The 20,950-nt window shown below is 30.0% G+C and overlaps 2 protein-coding genes and 1 long non-coding RNA gene across 4 annotated transcripts; 2 read left to right on the top strand and 1 right to left on the bottom strand.

Moving 5' to 3' along the window:
• The first annotated feature begins 313 nt into the window (after positions 1-313).
• On the top strand, positions 314-2,602 carry LOC140673796 (uncharacterized). Its single transcript, XR_012048106.1, has 4 exons — positions 314-1,118; positions 1,185-1,427; positions 1,509-1,919; positions 2,175-2,602. It is a non-coding gene; the product is annotated as an uncharacterized lncRNA (long non-coding RNA).
• A 4,161-nt stretch (positions 2,603-6,763) lies between these two features.
• Positions 6,764-8,227, bottom strand: LOC140673830 (membrane protein BRI3-like). The gene is made up of 3 exons (XM_072907031.1): positions 8,011-8,227; positions 7,511-7,659; positions 6,764-7,426 (listed from the first exon to the last, which is right to left on the bottom strand). Exons 1-3 carry the CDS (start codon positions 8,075-8,077, stop codon positions 7,295-7,297), a joined length of 348 nt encoding a protein of 115 aa, XP_072763132.1. The 5' UTR covers positions 8,078-8,227; the 3' UTR covers positions 6,764-7,294.
• Positions 8,228-8,929: 702 nt separating this feature from the next.
• LOC140673910 (serine/arginine-rich splicing factor 2-like) lies at positions 8,930-14,833 on the top strand. Of its 2 annotated transcripts, XR_012048125.1 has the most exons (5): positions 8,930-9,299; positions 10,969-11,112; positions 11,790-11,987; positions 12,127-12,226; positions 14,096-14,833. XR_012048125.1 is itself a non-coding variant. In XM_072907158.1 (4 exons), exons 1-4 carry the CDS (start codon positions 9,118-9,120, stop codon positions 12,131-12,133), a joined length of 531 nt encoding a protein of 176 aa, XP_072763259.1. In that variant the 5' UTR covers positions 8,931-9,117; the 3' UTR covers positions 12,134-12,818. The 2 variants fall into 2 exon arrangements, 1 of the variants encoding a protein (XP_072763259.1); XM_072907158.1 differs by lacking the exon at positions 14,096-14,833 and having other exon boundaries at positions 8,931-9,299; positions 12,127-12,818.
• The last annotated feature ends 6,117 nt before the right edge of the window (positions 14,834-20,950 follow it).

The following is a 20,950-nucleotide window of genomic DNA, read 5'->3' as shown; positions in this document are numbered from 1 at the left end:
TAACTCCGGCAAAGTACATAACACCGAAAAGTATGTACAAAACTTATGCGCATGCGTCATCATTAGTAGGATGACAGTCACGCTGATTGGTTAAATTTAAAGCAATGTCACCACAGACTTCTATATAATACAGAAGTCTGTGAATGTCACTCACACACGAGTTTTTTATAGTAGCCATATTATATATCTATCCCCTCCTTTTCTCTATCCTACTAATGTTGTACATATTTTTCAGGGTCACTTTTTAGGTCTAATATATATATAAGGAAGTTAGCGGTCTAGTTATAGTATAGAAGTCTGTGTTTCATAGCCTCAAAAGTGATCATCTTAAAAAATTTATATTATATTCGAATATAAAATATTTATATTCTCGCTTCGCGTGGCAGAGCGACGATTTTTTCTGCCAAATTCGTTCGTTTCGAACCAAAATCTATTACTAAAAAAATTTTCAATAAAATCCAAACGTTTTAATTGAACTACCAATCACCACTAAACGATTTTCTATCATATAAGACCAATTTGGACAAAATTGCTTAATAAATAATGTATTGATCCGGCTAATTTTACAGTCATTGTCGTCATTTTATCGCACATAATTTTTTTCATTTTTTGGATAAACTATGGACCACCAAAACGTTGTAAAGAATTTATTTGTGACCACCTAACGATTTAGCATTTTCAAAAATGCTTGACTGTCATTGATCAATTTGCTTGCAACCTTACGTTCTACGGCTATTGTAGACTAGAGAGCCTATAGAGTGGCGACATCAGGAGAGGTCCGCCATTTTCCAGCGAAATTGTGCGAGGGAGAAAGAAATATGCAAAAAAGAGAAAGAAATGTGCGAAAGAGACATATGCAGTCTTTGTCTGTAACTCTGTCTGTCATCTGTCAGTGAGGTTAAGATTTTCTGTTAATAATATATTGATTGTCTAAATCTAAATTACAAAATTTTTACAAAATGGTTAGCTATACAATTCCTTTTTGTAATAATTCCGCACAGAAGGGATATAACATGAAAATGTTACCAACAAATATACAACGCCGAAATCAATGGATTAATAATATTAATAATAAATACCCAAACTGGACACCAAGCAAAAATTCATATTTATGCGAGGTAAAATTACTTGTTAATGAATATTTATGTTATAACATATTGTTTAATTAATTATTGTATTGATAGGTACATTTTGAACCTGAAATGTGGGAAAAGAGGAGAATCGATGGAAAAAAAAAATTAAAACCAAACGCAGTGCCAACTATATTTGAATATTTTCAAAAAGAAAAACTACATTTTTATATTAACAATGAGAAATCTAATCTTGATATTATTGAGCAAGAATCTGTTACTGAGAAGCTTAATCTTGACATTATTGAGCAAGAACTTGTTAATGAAGAAAATCAAATTATAATAAATGATAAACAGGTAAAGTAAAATATGATAGAATATGTACACAAAATAAAAAAAAGTATATATTTAAATATTATATATATATATTTTTTTTAGATAATGCATGATAAAATCAAGGTAAAGGAAAAAAATAATTCAGAAGAGATAATTAAGAAACTACAATTTAATTTATATCGTGTAAATAAAAGATATAAGATGATAAGTTTAAGATTAAGAAGACTTGAAGAACAAATGAAGAATGATAAGTATAGAAAAGTTTTAAAAGAAATTTTTAAAGATGATCAAATCAATGCTTTATTAAAAAGAACACAAAGAACAAAATATTGGTCCAATGAGACCATTAAAAATGCGCTTAGATTTAGATTAACTTGTGGTACTAGTGGTTACGAAGAACTTCTTTGACAAAAAATACCACTTCCAAGTTTGCGCACCTTACAACGAAGAGTAGAAAATTTGAAGTTTGAGAGTGGTATTTCAAACGAAATGTTTGATTTTTTAAAATTGAAGGTGAATTCTTTTCAAGATATCAATAAAGAATGTGAACTTGTTCTTGATGAGATGAGTATAAGTCCAAAGTATGTTTATGATTCTTCAACAAAAACATTACTTGGAAATATAACTCTTCCACATGAAGAAGGTATAGCAACACATGCTCTAACGTTTATGCTAACGGGCATAGCTAAGCGATGGAAGCATGTTGTAGGTTATTTTTATACAGGTGATTCATTTAATGGAGAAACTGTTAAAAATATTATATTTCAGATAATTCAAAAAGCTGAAGAAATTGGTCTTCATGTAAATTATATAACTTCTGACATGGGTCTTGGAAATGGTAAAATATGGAAATGTTGTGGAATCAATGTGGGACGGCATTCTGATGTTAGAAATTGTATGTCACATCCCTACGCTTTAGATAGATTTTTATATTTTATCGCAGATATACCACATCTTCTAAAAAATTTGAAAGAAGCCTTAGTTTCCAATGGGTTTTTCATCTTGCCAGATGAATTTGTTCAAAAATATAACTTACCATCTAATAGAGTAGAGATTACACATTTTAATGAATTAATTGAGTCTCAAAAAGACCTGGAATTTCTCCTTACACCTAGATTACAATATAATAATGTTAATTGTACTAATAATTACAATAAAATGCGTGTAAACAAAGCAAAAAATGTTTTCTCAACCCATGTCAATAGTTCCTTACAATTTTTATCAAATGAAAATTATAAGCCGGAATTTCGCACTACTGCATGGTTTGTTAAACAAATATCTAAATGGTTCTCATTAATGACTTCTAGATCATGCTGTACAGCATTAGGTATTAAGAACAAAAAAATATATGATAATAGTATCTCTTTTCTTCATGAAATAATTGATCTCTTTAAAAAAATAAAAATAGGTGAAAAAGGAATATTTAAACCTGTACAAAGAGGAATCATACTTTCTACAACATCAATTGTTAATTTGGTACAATATCTTTTAAACGAATGCAATTTTGAATTTGTTTTGACTGGTCGTCTTACGCAAGACTGCATAGAAAATCTGTTCTCACTTTTGCGCCATAAAAATGTAATTTTAGATCCTTTACAATTTAAAAATAATTTAAAACTTATTGCCATAAGTATGTTTACAAAACCAATATTAACGGGAAATTATGAAATTGATGATAGTGAACATCTTTCTGGTTTTTTAGAATATTTAAAATCCAAAAAAGATAATGTACCTAATCCTTCACCTACATCTAATGGATCCTTACAATCTCCTACAATCATAGATCAAATTCCTTTGTTTGATAATAGTGCAATAAAAGAATATAATAATATAGAGATGAATTGCTTATATAATGTTGCAGGATATTGTTTGGCATCTATTAAAAAAACATGTATTACATGCTCTGTTTGCATGCAATCTGTTGGTTCTAAAACGCCATTAAATTTTAAATTTTCTGAACTTGTAAGAATTAAATGTTATAATGCAAATAGTCTTTATTTTGTTAATAAGCCAATATTTCAAGTTTTTTTACAATTAGAAAATATTTTTAGACATTACAGTCCTTATTTTCAAAAAATGCGTAATGTAAATTTACATAATTTTTTAGTTGAGAAATTTAATTATGTTTCCACACAATACATTCCAGACTGTCATAAATTTGCGTTTTAAGTTATTTTCCAAATTTGCAACGGTACGTTTAAAATTTAAAAATAAGCGTAAAATTATATTAAGTAATCGAAAATATTATGACAGTAAATCTATGGCGATGCATTATTCTTTTAAATGAGTTTAGTTTATCTTTTTTTCAGTTTTAAATAAGTTTTGTTTATGTATTTTTAGTTTCAAATGTGATTTGAGTTTATCTATTTTTTTGTTTCAAATGAGTTTATCTATTTTTATATAATATAAACATCTATTTTTTAACAATGTGAAAAAATAACATGTGATATATAATTTTTTATATATATTTATTTATTTCCTATTTATTTATTTCTTTTTATATTTATTTATTTCCTATTTTAATTTTTAATTTAAACACTGTTTACTTATTAATACAAAATTTAGATAAGTTTGAAAACCTGGCGGCAATGGTTGGAAAATGACGGACCAATCAGAAAGTGGCACCCAGTTGTCGCCACTCTGCCTTGGAAGGAATAGCATTGGTAGCGTAGAATTATGACGTCACACACCATCACTAATGACGGCACGATTGCGTTTGGTAGCACTACTACCTATCTCTGTGAACAGTCAATAGTACTAAATTGCACGAATAGTGTCGCCCCGAACGTACCCAAAGTGTAAGTGTACTTTATGAAAGCGATGTCATGCTATCTCGTGATGCTAAATAACGAAGTGTAATATACAAACGTGTTTCAGGAGGAATTGGATCTCAAATCACATGTTGTTTAATAATAGATGGACCAATTAATTTGAGTAGTTCTTGAAATATAATTGGATTCATTCGAAAATAATTCACAAATTTTATTTTATCTTCAGTTTCCATTTCTTTAACAAGATTATCACTTGCTCCTTGTAATAATCGTTGATGTACACTAAATATAGGCCACACCCAAAATTGTCGCTTTCTTTCTAGCTTCTTCGCTTACTACAAGTGTACATAATGCATACATTTGGAATATTTTGCGTCGCAATTCTTCTTTACAAAAAATACTACTTTGTTTTAATTTTTTAATTAAACAGAAAGTGGCTAGTAGCACAGTTTCTGAATCCATTTTTTTTTTAAATACATTTCAAAAAGTACGTGTTTGTGTTTAATATACGTCAAAGTTTTGATCCTATATTGTCCCATGAAGCGGATTATGCGGAAGCAAAATCAACGGATCGCCAATCACGGGATCGTTCTGATAGAACTTTTTCAAAAATTATGTCAAAACAGTGCTGTGATTAGCCATCCGCTGGTTCCGCTTCCGCGTAATTCGCTCCATGGGACAGTATATAACTCCAGCGTGTTGAAAACAGCGGAACTTCTGTGATTGGTTGCAGAGTTCGATACGCTTAATACGCGCGTATCGTGATACGCGTCATAAGACGTCACTCTTACAATAGCAAAATTTGGAAACTAGCAAAATTATAACTTTTCTCGACATTTTCGCTGAGGAAAAAGTTGCTTGTTTTGACATAGACAATCATGTTGTGCATTCCGTGTCCGAGAATTTTAGGACATTCTGTATATATATAAAACTTGTGACATATATATATACATATATATATATAATAATAAATACCATGAGATCAATCGATCGCGAAAAGGAAAAATGCAATATTTCGAAATTTTCTGACTTTTAGATATAGAAGAGATTAATGGGTGTTTTTCAGCAAGTAATACAGGCGACACAGTGTCCATTAGTGTGAGGGAGAACATTCGTTGTGTCTCACTTACACTAATGGACACTGTGTTACACTGTCGTTTGCTGGAAAACGCCCAATGTCTCTATAATATTATAATATTCTCTCTCTCTCTCTCTCTCTATATATATATATATATATATATATATATATATATATATAGTGCCGGCGTTTGGATAGAATGCAGTCGGGCGATCGCCTGGGGCGCCAAATTTTTAGGGGCGTCGCCTGTGCCCCCGAATTCTCATATGTGCGATCATGATAATTACTCGAAATTACTAATTGATATTCCTAGTGGAATCATGATAAAATTATATTGAAGTGCCGGTTTTAGTGATCATGGCGCCCCCCTTAAGTTGGGCGCCATGATCATTTTTGCTCGGGGCGCCAGTCATGCTAAAACCGGCACTATATATATATATAATGGTAAAGAGAGAGAATAGGCGAGTTTTTTAATTAATTTATCAATTGATCAATCGCATGATATGCAAATGCAGTATATATACTGTATTTACACTTCTTGAGATTGATCAATCGACGAATTAAGAAACTCGCCCAATATTATACTATAGAGAGATTAATCTCTGCTATTATCTAAAAGTCAGAAAATTTGGAAATTCTATATTTCCCTTCTTCGCGATCAATCCCGTTCTATTTATTGTTGTGATTCAGTAACAGGCACTAATAATAAATGAATAACATATATGTAAATGGTATTTTTTAGATTTATCTAGCTTTTAAAGAAGATACTCTATATATTTACCTTTCTTTTCTTTTTCTGTTTCTTCACTTTATAAATAGCTCCGGTTGAACAAAAAGTAAGGCTTAAACTTAAATTATACTGCCAGCTGTCAACTTCAGCACTTGTCACACACATCACATAAATAGATTTCAGGAGAAACAAATGTACAAATGAGTCATAAACAAACTGATATTGCAATTATTCAATGAAATTATTCTGCAATGTGTCTGCAATCTTTTTATGCTGTGTATATGGATTTTCACGAAATATATAAAATAAATGCAATTTTAATCTGAATAAAATTTTTATTAAATTTTTCTGAATTTTTATTGAAATTTTAATAAAATTGCAATAAAAAAGGTTTAAAATTTCTGTATGTGATTCCAGTACTATTTCAATATAATTTTATCATGATTTTCATAAAATATTTTTATTAAGGGAAGTATAATTAATAATTAATTAAAAACTACAAGTTAACATGTATATGTGTTTGTAAAATTATATATAAATATTAATTTTATAAAGCTATTTATTTAACATTATTGAAACTTACTCTATTTATAAAATATATCTACATGCATACAGATGACTATATTGTGCTAATTCAGTTTTTTCAATTTAATAAGAAAGTATATTGTCATAGAACAAATATTAATAATTAGTAAAAATAATTACAGTGAGTACATAATAAGAAACGTATGTAATAAGATATATATTCAAAATTTTGTCATATAAAAATTACATTTATAACAAAAAAATATTTGAAAATCGCTGTTTTCTAATTTTATATAATCATTAATGTTTATGAATTTGAATTATTTTCTATTCATTTAAAATAACTTTCACATACATATATTATAATTACTTTACAAAAATATATTCTCACTTATAACAGTAAATCCGAGGGGTTGGTCACTAACAGTTATAATGTACAAAAATTACCCTTTAATACGGATTACCCTTAAATTATACCTCGAATTACTTAAGATTACCTAATAGTATCTCAAATTAAAAATAAATTTTGAAAAAGAAATTTTACTTTAAATTATTTTAACGCTAAAGATTATTTAGATTTACCAAAAATAACCTTGGATTATCCAAAATTTTGCTGGGATTGCCGCAGAATTACCTAGCCCTTGTACAAAAATTACCTCAATGACCAACCCCTCGAGTAAATCCTTATCACATAATTGTTTTTTTAACATCTCCTTTAAATATAGATATGTTTGATATGAATTGTTCTTTATATACAAGTATATATACATTTTTTTATTCTCCGTCAACCAAAATAAGCTCCACAATTCGAGCAGCGCCTTGTTTTTAGCAGCATGCAGCAAATAATTCCAATGGGAAAAAAGAGAATCGCACACAGTAGACCAAAACATGTATAATCGTCTTCCATCACACCTACCTGTTATACGTGAATTAAATATAAATTTTTTGGCTTTGTAGCATGTGACAAATATATTCAAATCATAAAAAAACTAATGCATACTCTACATGCAGGACAACCACCAACTAGAATAATTTCTGGAACAATGATTGCTGTAGAATGTACAGAACCATATGATGGAACGTAGTTTCCTTGATGGCCAGTATCAGTATTAGGATAGTATCCAGGAGGCGGTTGACATGGTATATTCACTAACAATAAGAATTTATAATGTGAAATAAACAATGCTTTACATAACTTGCTATCGCTTTCCTTTCTTTCCGTTAAATAAATATTACCTTTTTTTTTATTTCAAAAATAATTAACGTAAATATCTGTAATAAACTTTTGACCTATTTATATAGTTAGAGCCAATTATTTATTTATATTATATAGTATTTTCAATTAATAGTTCTAAAAATATTTCAAAGAAAAAAATGTTAATAAAATAAAATCAATAATTATTTACACATTATTTAGAAAAATTGTGATTTTTTTAACGCAATAGAGAGGAAAGTATCTTTGAATATCTAAGCAATCTAACCTAAAAAATTAAGACATACCTGTCGGAGCCGTTGCGATGGAATACGGCGGCGGCTTTTCGTGTGCATTTAAGGGTTGATTCTCCATAATTAATTTTCTAAGTATTTAGTAAAAATGTCACTTTATGCAACAAATAAGTTCCATAACTTATCAACTTCTCGGATTATTTTAGAATATTTGGGGAATGCAATATGCAATTCCGATTTGATATAAGTTTAGTTTACACCGAGCATTTGATGCGTACTAAGTACTGTACTAGCCAATCAAAGTTATGTTTCTAACGAACGGAGTGGCTGTGATTGGCCAGACGGGTATCACTTAATACGCGTACTCAGTACTATACTAGTCAATCATGGCCAGTCTTTTAAAGAATGGAATGGCTATGATTGGTCAGTAGTATTTAGTACGCGTATCAAAGTATGTCGGTGTAAACAAGGCCATATATGAATAGACGGAGTGTGACGTCACTGAAGCTGACGCCTGCGAATAATGGGAGTGAGACATAACAGGAAGCGTACAGCTTTTCTTTGTCTTTTCGCGCATGCGCAATGCACATTTTTACATCTTTGTTATTAATAAAAGAACTTTTTTATAATTTTTACTTTTACTTTTATGCAACAAGAAAGGTGAAAACTGAAAGTTTCTGTTAAAGGTAAAAAGAATTACTTTAAAATTGTAATATTTTTAAAGTAAAATAACATTTAAATTTAAATGTTATTTTATTTTAAAAATATTACAATTATTATTAATAATTATTATTAACAATTTATTTCTCTATATATTATTTATTAACATATATTATTTTGAGTTATTAAAGTGAAAGAGAAGATCAGATGGCGTTACTCGCTTATTTCGCGCATGCGCACTCCATTTTGGCCAATAAAAAATCGGGAGAGTTGCGCTACTGTATATACTGTATTGTGGCTGTAGTTTCATAATCTAGTATTTCTATACGTAGTGAGTCTCTTCTCTCTTCCACCATTCGAAGAGAGTGATTGGAGATATTCGCCATCTTATTGCTGGTCTTCGTTAGTCCCGTCGCTTAGATAGAACAGTTGACTCGTGAAAGATTCGTCTTTCAAAAATCTTGCTTATCAAATTACGAGGAGTAAATTTGTGAAGGAAAGATGAGTTATGGTAGACCGCCGCCCCGTATTGACGGGATGGTCTCCTTGAAAGTCGACAATCTTACGTACAGGACAACGCCGGAGGATCTTAGGCGCGTGTTTGAGCGTTGCGGTGAAGTCGGCGATATTTATATCCCCCGCGATCGTTTCACGCGCGAAAGTCGCGGCTTTGCGTTTGTCAGGTGAGTTTAGATATGTGATAGCGGTTGGTGACGCGGCGTGAGATGTCGTATGTCGAAAGTAAAGTATATATTTTATACAGCCGTCAAGCTCTTAAATGCAGACGCGACTGATAATGATGCTGACGTCATGACACGAGAGCCTGACCAGTTCCATTATATTGTGTGACTTTAGAATTTAATCGCTCCGATATATATATATATATATATATATAAATTTTTTTTCTTTACATTGACATGGTTAAAATATAAAATTTTCTAAAATTAAAGATAACTTCGGTAAAAATAATTTTACACGAAAATTACAATTTTTTATGATATAATTGCAGCTTTTTATGTAGATATATTATTTCTACATAATTTCTATGTCAAACTATGCAATTTGAGCTATGTTTGTAGTTCTTCATAAATTTATATAAAAAGTTCTGATTTTTTACAACTATATTATATAGTGTAGTTATTATCTACAACTTTTCTATACATCTTACTACATCGCTCATTAAAATGTTTACTATTAAAAAGTAAGAATTTATAAATATTTTCTACAACTCATAAATTTCTACACTTTTCACAAATTTATAGGAATTACTGTTGAAAATTTTAATTTTTTAGAGAAATTGTAAAATTATTTTTATCAATGAAAGAGGAGGGTCAGTTGTAAGAGGATTTTGTTGTAACTCATCAAAATTACTTCTTAATACATAAGAAACTAAATTTAGCTAATTTTAGCCTAAACAGACATGTTTAACATACTTGTTATCCTGTTTAAACAAAAATTTGTATTTATGGATATTTTGTCTAATATTACACAACTCGCCTGAAAATCTTAAATATTATAGTGGACATCATAATTTAAAATCATTTTTATATGTAAAATTAATGATGTCAGTGAAATATGTCAGATAGTGCACACATACACACTTGGTTGCAAAACCATGAAAAATAAGTATTTTTTATTGTATTGAATCTATAAGGTGCAAAAAAATGTGACTTTAATAATTTAACAGATTATGTATTATAATTAAATCAGGCTCCAAGAATAAAAAAAAATATAGCCTTTCTTTCCTTTCTTTCGCCTCCCTTCCCGCCTTGCTTCATCTAGTTTATTCCTCTTTTCCATTTTGATTCTAAACTTTCATTAATTGGACACTTGAGAGTAGTTGAATAAAAAATGTATTTTCAGATGATTTTCTGATTTAATTATAATACATAATCTGCTAGATCATCCAAGTCAGATTTTTTTACACCTCATAGATTCAATGAAAAATACTCATTTTTCAGGGTTTTGCGACCAGATATGTATGTACTCTCTAATGTATTTCATTGACATCAATTTTACATATAAGAATGATTTTAAATTATGATATTAATCATGTCCAATACAATATTTAAAATTTTCAGGCAAGTTGTGTAATATTAGACAAAATATCTATAAATACGAATTTTTGTTTAAATAGGCTAACGGGTACGTTGAACATGTCTGTTTAGGCTAAAATTAGCTAAATTTAGTTTCTTTTGTATTAAGAAGTAATTCTGGTGAGTTACAACGAAATCCTGAGGGGCCCAAAATCGGGCCTTATTGACCCTCCTCCTTTAGTTACATTAGAGGAAGAAATTCTAAAAATGTTACAAAAACATAAAAATTAAACACTTTGAATATATCTTTTGATAGATTCTATGATAAGCGTGATGCAGAAGATGCATTAGACGCTATGGACGGAAGGTTGTTGGATGGAAGGGAACTGCGTGTTCAAATGGCTCGATATGGACGTCCGACGTCGCCTCATCGAAGCCGTGGAAGTCGTCGTCGCGGAAGGTAAATTATAGTCATATTAGATAACATTCTGTAACTTTTCATAAACGAAACTTTAAGAGAGATTTGAAGTTTAGAAAAAATGGTAAATTAAACTGTATTACATACATATCAATTTTTGCGTTAAAAAAGATTCTATATTAGATATATAAATTAATATTGATTAAATTACCATCTTGTTTTATTGAATAATCAGCAATGTTTCATGTAGATAACATTGAAATTATTTAGATACAGACAAGATAATACATAATATTTAATCTCACAATCAGATAAGATGATTTATTTAAAGTTTATCTAGCTAAAGCATCTAAACATATACTATTATTATCTAAATAAAGATAAGATACAGCAATTATTTCATCTAAATAATTCTCTAGATAACAGAAAATACTGATAATTAGTTTCAAAATATAATAATATTTATTATCTTAATTTATAAAATTTTTATCTTATGCATAAAAAATTAATATTGTTGATGGATAAGAAGATATACAAGCTAAAAGGTGGATAAATAAACACAATTTTTTTAATACATTGTAATAATTTATAAAGATTAAAATATGCTTTATAATGTTCTAATCGCTTTGCCATTTTATTAACATTATTATAATTAATGTTAATATAATTAATATAATTAATATATGGACAAATTCTAATATTTGAATGCGCTTATATAGATCACGTAGTAGAAGTAGAGATCGTAGACGTTCTCGATCTCGATCCCGCAGTAGATCGCGTAGCCGCGATAGAGATCGCAGGCGCTCCTATAGCCGCAGTCGCAGCCGCTCTCGTTCTGACAGCAAAAGTTCGCGCGGCAAATCACGCTCACGCAGCAAGTCTCAGGACAGGCAAAAGGACAGTCGTTCCAAATCTAGGTGAGAATTAAAAATTTATAAATATTTTTTACAACTATAATCGATTAATATTATCGCTAAAATGATTCAAGTTTTTGAACAGCAATAAAGTATTGGATTTATTCGTTATGATCGATCAATTTTTTTTTTTTATTTCTAGGGACTGAGCTGGAAGTGCTTGTTCGAGCGTACAAGAGGATAACAATGAGTGTGCGCGCATCCAATGAGTGCCGAATAATCTATGTTGAAGATTGCAAAAGGTATTCCATCACCTACTATAGCAACACTCGCACGCTTCTTCATGTTCTTCTATCATTTAAATACATACATGTTATATACATATATATATATTTCAATTAATACTGCCTATTTCCTTGATTTTGTGGAGACGTGATTAGTTTTTGCCTTATAACATGTATATTTTTTTCACATGCTTTCCTTTTATTCGTGTTACGAGTCATGCAACTATCGTAATTTACGTTGATATTAATTAATAAATTAATTAATTATGGTCACGCGCGCGTAATTTAATTTTGATTCATATTCCGTAATTTAACAAATATAATATAGATTTATGCATTTGTTCTGAAACTCGCAAAAAAAAAACTATTTGTAGCGTTCATGATATTTTTCATTGACGGAGATTAATATTGCAAAATGGAAATAGAACCTTTTTCACTGTGAAATTATTTTATTTTCTAAATATTAAATATTTTCTATTATAGTTATAATGGTAAAGCTTGGTACACTCTTTTAAATAAGTTTTGCGTTGATTGATAGGTAATCGTTCATGTAAATCTGCATATCATAGATTCATTTGTAATAAAGCGCAATGGATTGCAGAAAACGGAACTGTCTACGTATTTCTTGTTTTTCCTTTATGAATTTTAATGTCATATTCTTACTCCAAGGGTTATTCTAGAGGTTATTATTCATTAAAAAAAAAAAAAACTTTGTATTTATAATATATAAATCAATGTGTATCACGAAATAGTTTTTACTAGAAATTTTTCCTAAATATTTTCAAATTATATTTATTATTCATTCAGCTAATAAATAATAATGGGAAAGATTTTTAAAACGTTCAAAGTTCTTATTTTAGGTTTGTGTTAATTGCCAAATATGTTTAGCTGAAACAAAAAAATAATACAATTTATTTTTTTATATAAATTTTTTAGCTGATATATAAATAAAAAATATTTTTCTTTTCATTTAGTATGTACAATAATTTTACATTTTTTGTACGAACAGGATGTAAGCAAAAAATAATTTTTTTTTTAAGGCCACTCAAAGAGATATCTTTTCCTCAATGTATACACACACATGTATGTATACGTGTGCGAGCGTGTGTGCGTGTATATACAATACATATATGTAGAGATTATATATATATATATATATATATATATATATATATTTATATATATATTATGTTAAAAATATCTATTTGCTTACCTATTTGCTAGCGATTGGCTAGGTCTTGGAATTTTTTGGAAATCTAGGAAACAGGAAGCTTATAGATTTTTGGATTCAAGGGTGGTTTGCTATGAGGTATTGAATTAGCATTTCGCGAAAGACTTAATCGCGTGTATTTTGTATAACTATCATAGTCAAGATGTGTGTGTGTATGTGTGTGTGTGTACAATTAACTATTTTATGGTATATAATTTTATATAAAATAACTATATATATATATGATAATATTAAACATCTAACAATTATGTTGAAATACGTTTTTAAATATAAAAAATATAGAAAATTTATATATTTAATATAAAAATATAATTTATATGGACTTTTTTGCGTCAAAAATAGTATTAAGATTAAATAGAATGAGATCACGTACATACACACAAGCGATGATGCTGATATATTCCATACTATGATCTTGAGACATAGAATCTTGAAAGTAAAGTTAGTTTATAATTGTGTGTTACACTACAATCAAATTTACATATATTTCACCTATGGATTCGATATTTTGATTGTAATATGTCCCTCATATTCCTACCTGTTTATTCTCACTTGTTTCCTTACAATCCTATAAATACGAAACTACCACCACTCTCATACACGGATGCGACGTATATATTTCATGATAACTAAGTTGTTATTTTATGGTGCCACAGGCGGTGGAAAGGAGTGGCGTGGCGCGGGTGTAGCCGATGATGGGGTAGCTGAGAGTAAGCAGTAAGCCGAGTAGCAGGGGGCTGTAAGCAGTTTGCAGTAGCGAGAAAGAGAGAGCGGTGTTGGTGCGGTGCGGTGCGGTGCGGTGCGGTGCGGTGCGGTGCGGTGCGGTATGATGCGGTCGTTCCGATCCGGTGCGCTCCGATAATCGAGTGATCCGTGATGGTTCGTTCAAAACGGGTTTGCGAAAAAGTTAGGGCAAAGGAAAAGGGGAGTAGGGGAAAAGTAGACAGAAGGGATAGAGATGCTAATTCATTTATAGATTCATTTGCAGATCATAATTCATTTACATGATTAACAAGAAAAATATTACGAGTCTGCTGCTGGTTTCTTAGCACATCTGGGACGCGATATCAGATTTTTCATATCGCGCGATAAATCATTGCCTGATTTAAAAAAAGAATTGACTGATTTATAGAACGATATATTCATTTTGATTGATCACATTGAAAAAAACATGTGACTCAATCACATGTGAATTATGATAGATTACAGTAGACACATATTTTATATTTGGCAATTCATGAACGAGTAACAGTAGTAGTGATAGGAAAAAAAATTTATTCGAGCCAGCCTAATTTACTTAGACAAAAAATTTCAATTTTCGCGAGATCAGCTACTCTTGCAGTGTATTGTTATGCAACCTGTGTTATCAAAGATATAATAATTTTTCACATAAAGACATTACTACAGTCGGACCTCTTATCCTACGACCCTCTTATGCTACGAAACCTCTTATCTTACGACAAAAAATCCTCTTATGCTATGACCGCGAAAGGGGAATTATACCCGCACTCTCAAATTTTTGTCGTAGGATCAGAGGTTTAAGGGGAAGATGCCGGACCGAAAATGTCGTAGGATAAGAGGTCCCACTGTATTATATTATTGATACATTCAATGCATTAGCATCACGAATAATGATTACATAAAATTTAAAAAAACGAAAAAAGAGGAAGAAAAAGTAATTAATTTCAGCAGTTTCAGGTTTTTTATATATTGCATATATGATTATGCAATTTTGAGAAATTTGTGGTTACAACTAGAAAAATCTATTTTTACATATACAGGATGTCTCATAACTAATGAGCCAACGCTCGTGAGTGGGTAGAGGACAGTGAACTGAACAAAAAAGTATTAAGTCATTTTGATTTTCGGAATAATTATTAAAATATTAATTAAAAACGCTTAGCGAACATTATACATATCTACAAGATGTCCGGTAATAATTGCTGCAACTCTCTAGGGCAGATAGAGCAGGTCAAATTGAACATAAAAGTCCTGTATTATTTTGCGATTAGCACAATAATTATTAAACTATTAATTAAAAATGCTCAGGATATGCTGAACGCTATATGCGGCGCGCGCTCATACGCTGAGCGTTTTTAATTAATATTTTAATAATTATTGCGAAAATCGGAAAATGATACAGGATTTTTATGTTCAGTTTGACCTGCTCTATCAGCCCTAGAGAGGTGGAGCGATTATTACCGGACATCTTGTACATGTGTATAGTATTGTTTGCTAAGCGTTGTTAATTAATATTTTAATAATTATTGGGAAAATCGCAAAATAACTTAATACTTTTTTGTTCAGTTCACTGTACTCTATCCGTTCATGAGCGTTGGCTCGTTAGTTATGAGACACCCTGTGTACACACACACACACACACACACACACACACACGCACACGCACACACACACACACACACACGCGCACACGCACGCACACACACGCGCGCACACACACACACACACACACGTACAATATATATATTTTTAACTTTCAGTCTTTTGAAAACAATTTGTTGCGTCGATTATTTTAATAAGATTTTTTTTTTAATGATGCCAAATTTATGCTCCTGTTTAAAAAATTATACAAAGAAGTTGCTTCAATATCTATTTTATTGTTTAAACTTTGTTTTCTTAAAAAAATAATATTAAATAATTATGCCAAATAATAAGGGTAATATTTTTGCACATTATAAAAATTAATTTCTTAATTTAATTATTAATCAGTTTTAACTTTCAAGTCACTTATTTTTTTGTATATTTTTTATATATTTTTCATTTGTATAATTATTGTTCAAAATATACTGATTGTCTAAATTATATGTTCTGATTCCTTATCATATGATTCGCTTTTGTTTTTGTCTCCCTCTCTAAAGCCATTGACAATATTCTTATTTAAGTGAGACCTATTTATATTCTTGTTCAATTTAATTATTTTTCATTTTTATTAGGTATATAAATACAATATATATGTTTTAGTGATAAAATTATTATCTTTAATAAACTGTGATATATTTTTTATATTTAATATATATATTTTAATATATATATATTTTAATATATGTATTTTATTTGATATATATTATATATATGTATATTTTTATTGTAATTTATGGAGAAAAATACTACAAAGAAAATATATACATAGTAGGATGTTTGTCTGATAAATGTCTGAGCAAATATCTCAATTGGTAGTTACGAGAATGTTTATATATAGAGTGTAAAAAAGTACCGAGATAGTACAATATCTCGAAGGAATGGGGTATTAGAAAAAAATGTTTTAGACAAATTACATATTCTAGTAGCTTATCTTAAGAGCTTTCCAAAACACTATAATAAAATATTTTTTCATTAAATACTTTTCGAGTTATAAGGCTTCAAAGTTGCAATATTTTGACATAAAATACAAGATATCTCGTAAAATATTCATTTTTTTATTATCTTACCCTAATACTTTTATGCACAGAATAATGAGACGAATCAATTGGTATAAAGAAAACACATAATTATCTTTAAGAAAAAATCTGAATTTGCAACTAGCAGTTACACATTTTTACTTTAACATAATTATGTTTGAATTATGTCAATTGATTTGTCTCATTATTCTGTGCATAAAAGTATTAAGGTACGATAATCGAAAAATGAATATTTTACAAGATATCTTGTATTTTAAGTCAAAATACTGCAACTTTGAATCCTTATAACTCGAAAAGTGTTTAATGAAAAAACATTTGATTATAGTGTTTTGGGAAGCTCTCGAGATAAGCTACAAGAATATGCAATAATATATAGGGTGTTCCATTAAAAAAAATTGAGGTGACCTTCACGTGACCTTCAAATGACTCTTCAAGGTCAAACCAATGGTACTATCTTTTGACCCCCTCGAAACCATACAACACATGTCTGAACCATTTTTCTTTAAAATAAAAAATAAGAGATATTTGGGGTGGACACTTAAAATGGGATACCCTATATAAATTAAATAATTAATTTTTATACTGCATATAACATTTATGCTTATTATTTGATGCAATTTTTTTATATTATTTTTGATAAAACAGATTACAGATAAATAATAAAATATATGTATTTTTAAAACAGCACTTTTTTACATAATAACTTTTTGAACGAGCGCATAGACTTGGCACTTTTTATTTTTTTTATAAAGATGATTTTTTAAAAAATTATCCATATAATCAGGCTGCAGTTAAGACTATGTTACGAATGGTTCGAAACATCAGTTTATCTTTATTTTCATAGAATATTTATTTTTATAGAACAAAGATAAAATGATGTTTCGTATTCGGAGCGCAGTTGTGATTGCAGCCATAATCATACATACAGGGTGTCCGGTAATAATCGCCCAACCTTTCATGGGCAGATAGAGCAGGTCAAACCGAATAGAAAAGTTCTCTCTTGTTTTGCAATCTTTGTAATAATTACCAAGAAATTAATTAACAAAGATTGACAAATCCAGGCGAGTACAAGCGTGCGGCGAGAAAGACCATACTACTGCTACGCGGTTACTAGGCGCTCATTGAATGATAAGAGGGGCAGTCTACGACTGGCAATGGCTGCGTACGAGTAGCGCACCTACTAATCGTGTAGCAGTAGGATGGGCCATCTCGCCGTGCGTTTGTACTCGCTTGGATTTGTCAATCTTTGTTAATTAATTTCTTGGTAATTATTACGAAGATTGCAAAATGGTAGAGGACTTTTCTATTCGGCTTGACCTGCTCTATCTGCCCATGAAAAGTTGGACGATTATTACCGGACACCCTGTATAATATACAAGTTGTCCCGAAATTCAAGAATAATAAAATCGCAGCATAAAAGTTCGTTAAAAATTAAATACTAAAAGTTGTGATATTTTTTTATTTCAAGCAACCATATTTGAGATATAAGAATTTAAAACTGGTCAATCACAAGCTACATTTGGACAGTCTCCTGTAAGTGAATTATATCTACGTTATTAGTACTAGCACACACGTGACTCAGGTACAGACAATTACCCAGGTAGCAAGCACACGACATTTTGACGTCAAAATATGGTCAATTCGAACCAAATATGACGTAATGACGTAAAAATGACTGAAAAATGACGGACTAATGTCACAGACCGATGACATTTCAAGACGCTAAAAAGATGTGACTTTATGACCATTTTAGACTATTAGTTTTTAGATTATTAGTGATGTTTTAATGACATATTTAATCATGAATCTTTTCCTTTAGCGTGAACTCGTGAAAAGTGAAAAATTCATTCACAAATATTGAATTTGTTAATAAAACTTAATTTTTTGATGAGTTTATGTTAGAGGAAAAGATTCATGATCAAATGTCATGATCAAGTCCCAAGTTATAGAGGAAATTCATGTTAGGGCCCTGAAGTATAGAGAATTGTAAATATCAAAATTATACACAAAATTGTTTGAATAATTTAAGATATAAAAAATTAAATGAGTTTTTAGTTAAAATATACTAATACTTAGGCAATTTATAATAATGACTTAAGAATCATGATATTATATGTTCTTTTACAACATCATTAAGACGTCACAAAAAAGACGTTTTAAATTAGACATTATTTGGTCATTGAACCAGAAATGACCAGTTTTCGATGTCAAAATGACATGTGCTTGCTACCTGGGTATTTAAACAGCCTGTAATATTGGTCAGCTTTAAATATTTATATTTCTAAAACGATGTTATGGAATAAAGATAGTATGCATTTTTATTACTTAATATTTCAAGACATCTATATAAATATACAGGGTGTCCCATAATTCGCGAACCACCTGTCAGGTGCAGGTAGAGTAGGTTAAACTGGGTAAAAAAGTTATGTATCATTTTGCAATTTTCGCAATAGTTAATGAGATATTAATTATAAGAGATCAGCCAATCGGCGCTCGGCAGGAGCGCGCGGCACGAAGAAGCCTCCCACTGTTACTTGATACTAGGCGCGCCGATATGTGTGTGACACTTCAGGTTGTCAATGCAGAGGGTTCCTCCCACCGCTTCGTCGGCGCGCCTAGTATCAAGTAACAATGGGAGGCTTCTTTGTGCCGCGCGCTCTTGCCAGGCGCCGATTGGCTGATCTCTTATAATTAATATCTCATTAACTATTGCAAAAATTGCAAAATGGTAAATAATTTTTTTACCCAGTTTAACCTATTCTACCTGCACCTGACGGGTGGTTCGCGAATTATGGAACACCCTGTATATATATTTAACATTGTACATAAATATTGCAAATCATAAAGTGTGATCGATTCCAAGGGCGTCATTTCGTTTTTCCCGAGTCTTGGTCATCAGTCAGTAACAGAGAAGAGGGACGAAGAATTCCACATTTGTCAATGCCAATTTGTCACTTTTTGTAAAAGTCAAGTTAAACATTTTTTTTTTAATTTTTTTACTGAAAAATTTATTTTATATATAGATTTAAAAAGAGAAGTATGGAATTCTATACTTATATTGCAATGAAGTCAGTACCATGGTCATCGTAGATGTATCGACGCCCCTGATCGATTCGACAACTGAAAATCGTCGAGCTGACTTATTGTTAAGGCAGCCGCACACACTTTTACATAACGCATAATGCACATACATAAGGAAACTGATTGGTCTATAAACACATGCATAAGGAATTCAACCAATCGAATTCCTTATGTATATGCATTATGCGTTATGTAAAAGTATGTGCTGTGGCCTTTAGCTTGTTGAATCATGAAGAAGAGACATTGCGAGAGAAAAAAAGAGAGCATAATGACAGGGTTCTTATTCCTGCCGCAGCTATGTCGCCACCGTCAACTCAGAGTTCTCGACTCCGGGACTAGGAACCTTAAACATTCCAAAATGTATGTGTATACAGTAAGCTAAAAAAATTGGAAGTTGTTCATAAAAGTTTGATTGTCGAAAGCAATTAAGGAAGGAAATGCAATCTATATTTTTATAGTATTTATTTTTATCAACTTAATTTCTAATGCAATTTCAACAGAGAATTTAGAATATTAAAACGATTAAAATTTAATTATTTTATTATTTTTATTTTTATTATTTAACAGTACCAATCATTTATATTATATAGAATATAATTACGATATATATGTTGCATATTACATTCATGACTGAAAAATTACAAGTAATTGGCGACTTATTGGTAACATTTATGCCATAATATTTAGTTTATATACAGGTATAATATTTAGTTTATGATAGATTGTATGCTGTATTTTTGTAGCGTTTTTATTATTACAAAATGATAGCAAATCAGGCTTGATTTTTGCTTTTTTTTTAGATCAGAGTCTGTTTGATATTTGTTGCCACATTGTGATAAAGCTCTTTTTTTGTTATATTTTTGTTACATTTTTGCTTTGACACTGTTAACTTATATGAGTACAAAGTAAATATAATAATTGCAGTGAAATCTACTATAAAGTCACAATTGGATCTGCTGTCATATTGCCGATGCTATTGGTATTTTGCTATTTAGGTTTAACTGCAAATTT

The sequence above is a fragment of the Anoplolepis gracilipes genome, chromosome 15, assembly GCF_047496725.1.
Source record: "Anoplolepis gracilipes chromosome 15, ASM4749672v1, whole genome shotgun sequence".
NCBI lineage: Eukaryota > Metazoa > Arthropoda > Insecta > Hymenoptera > Formicidae > Anoplolepis > Anoplolepis gracilipes.
This window is presented reverse-complemented; position numbering and strand designations above follow the sequence as displayed.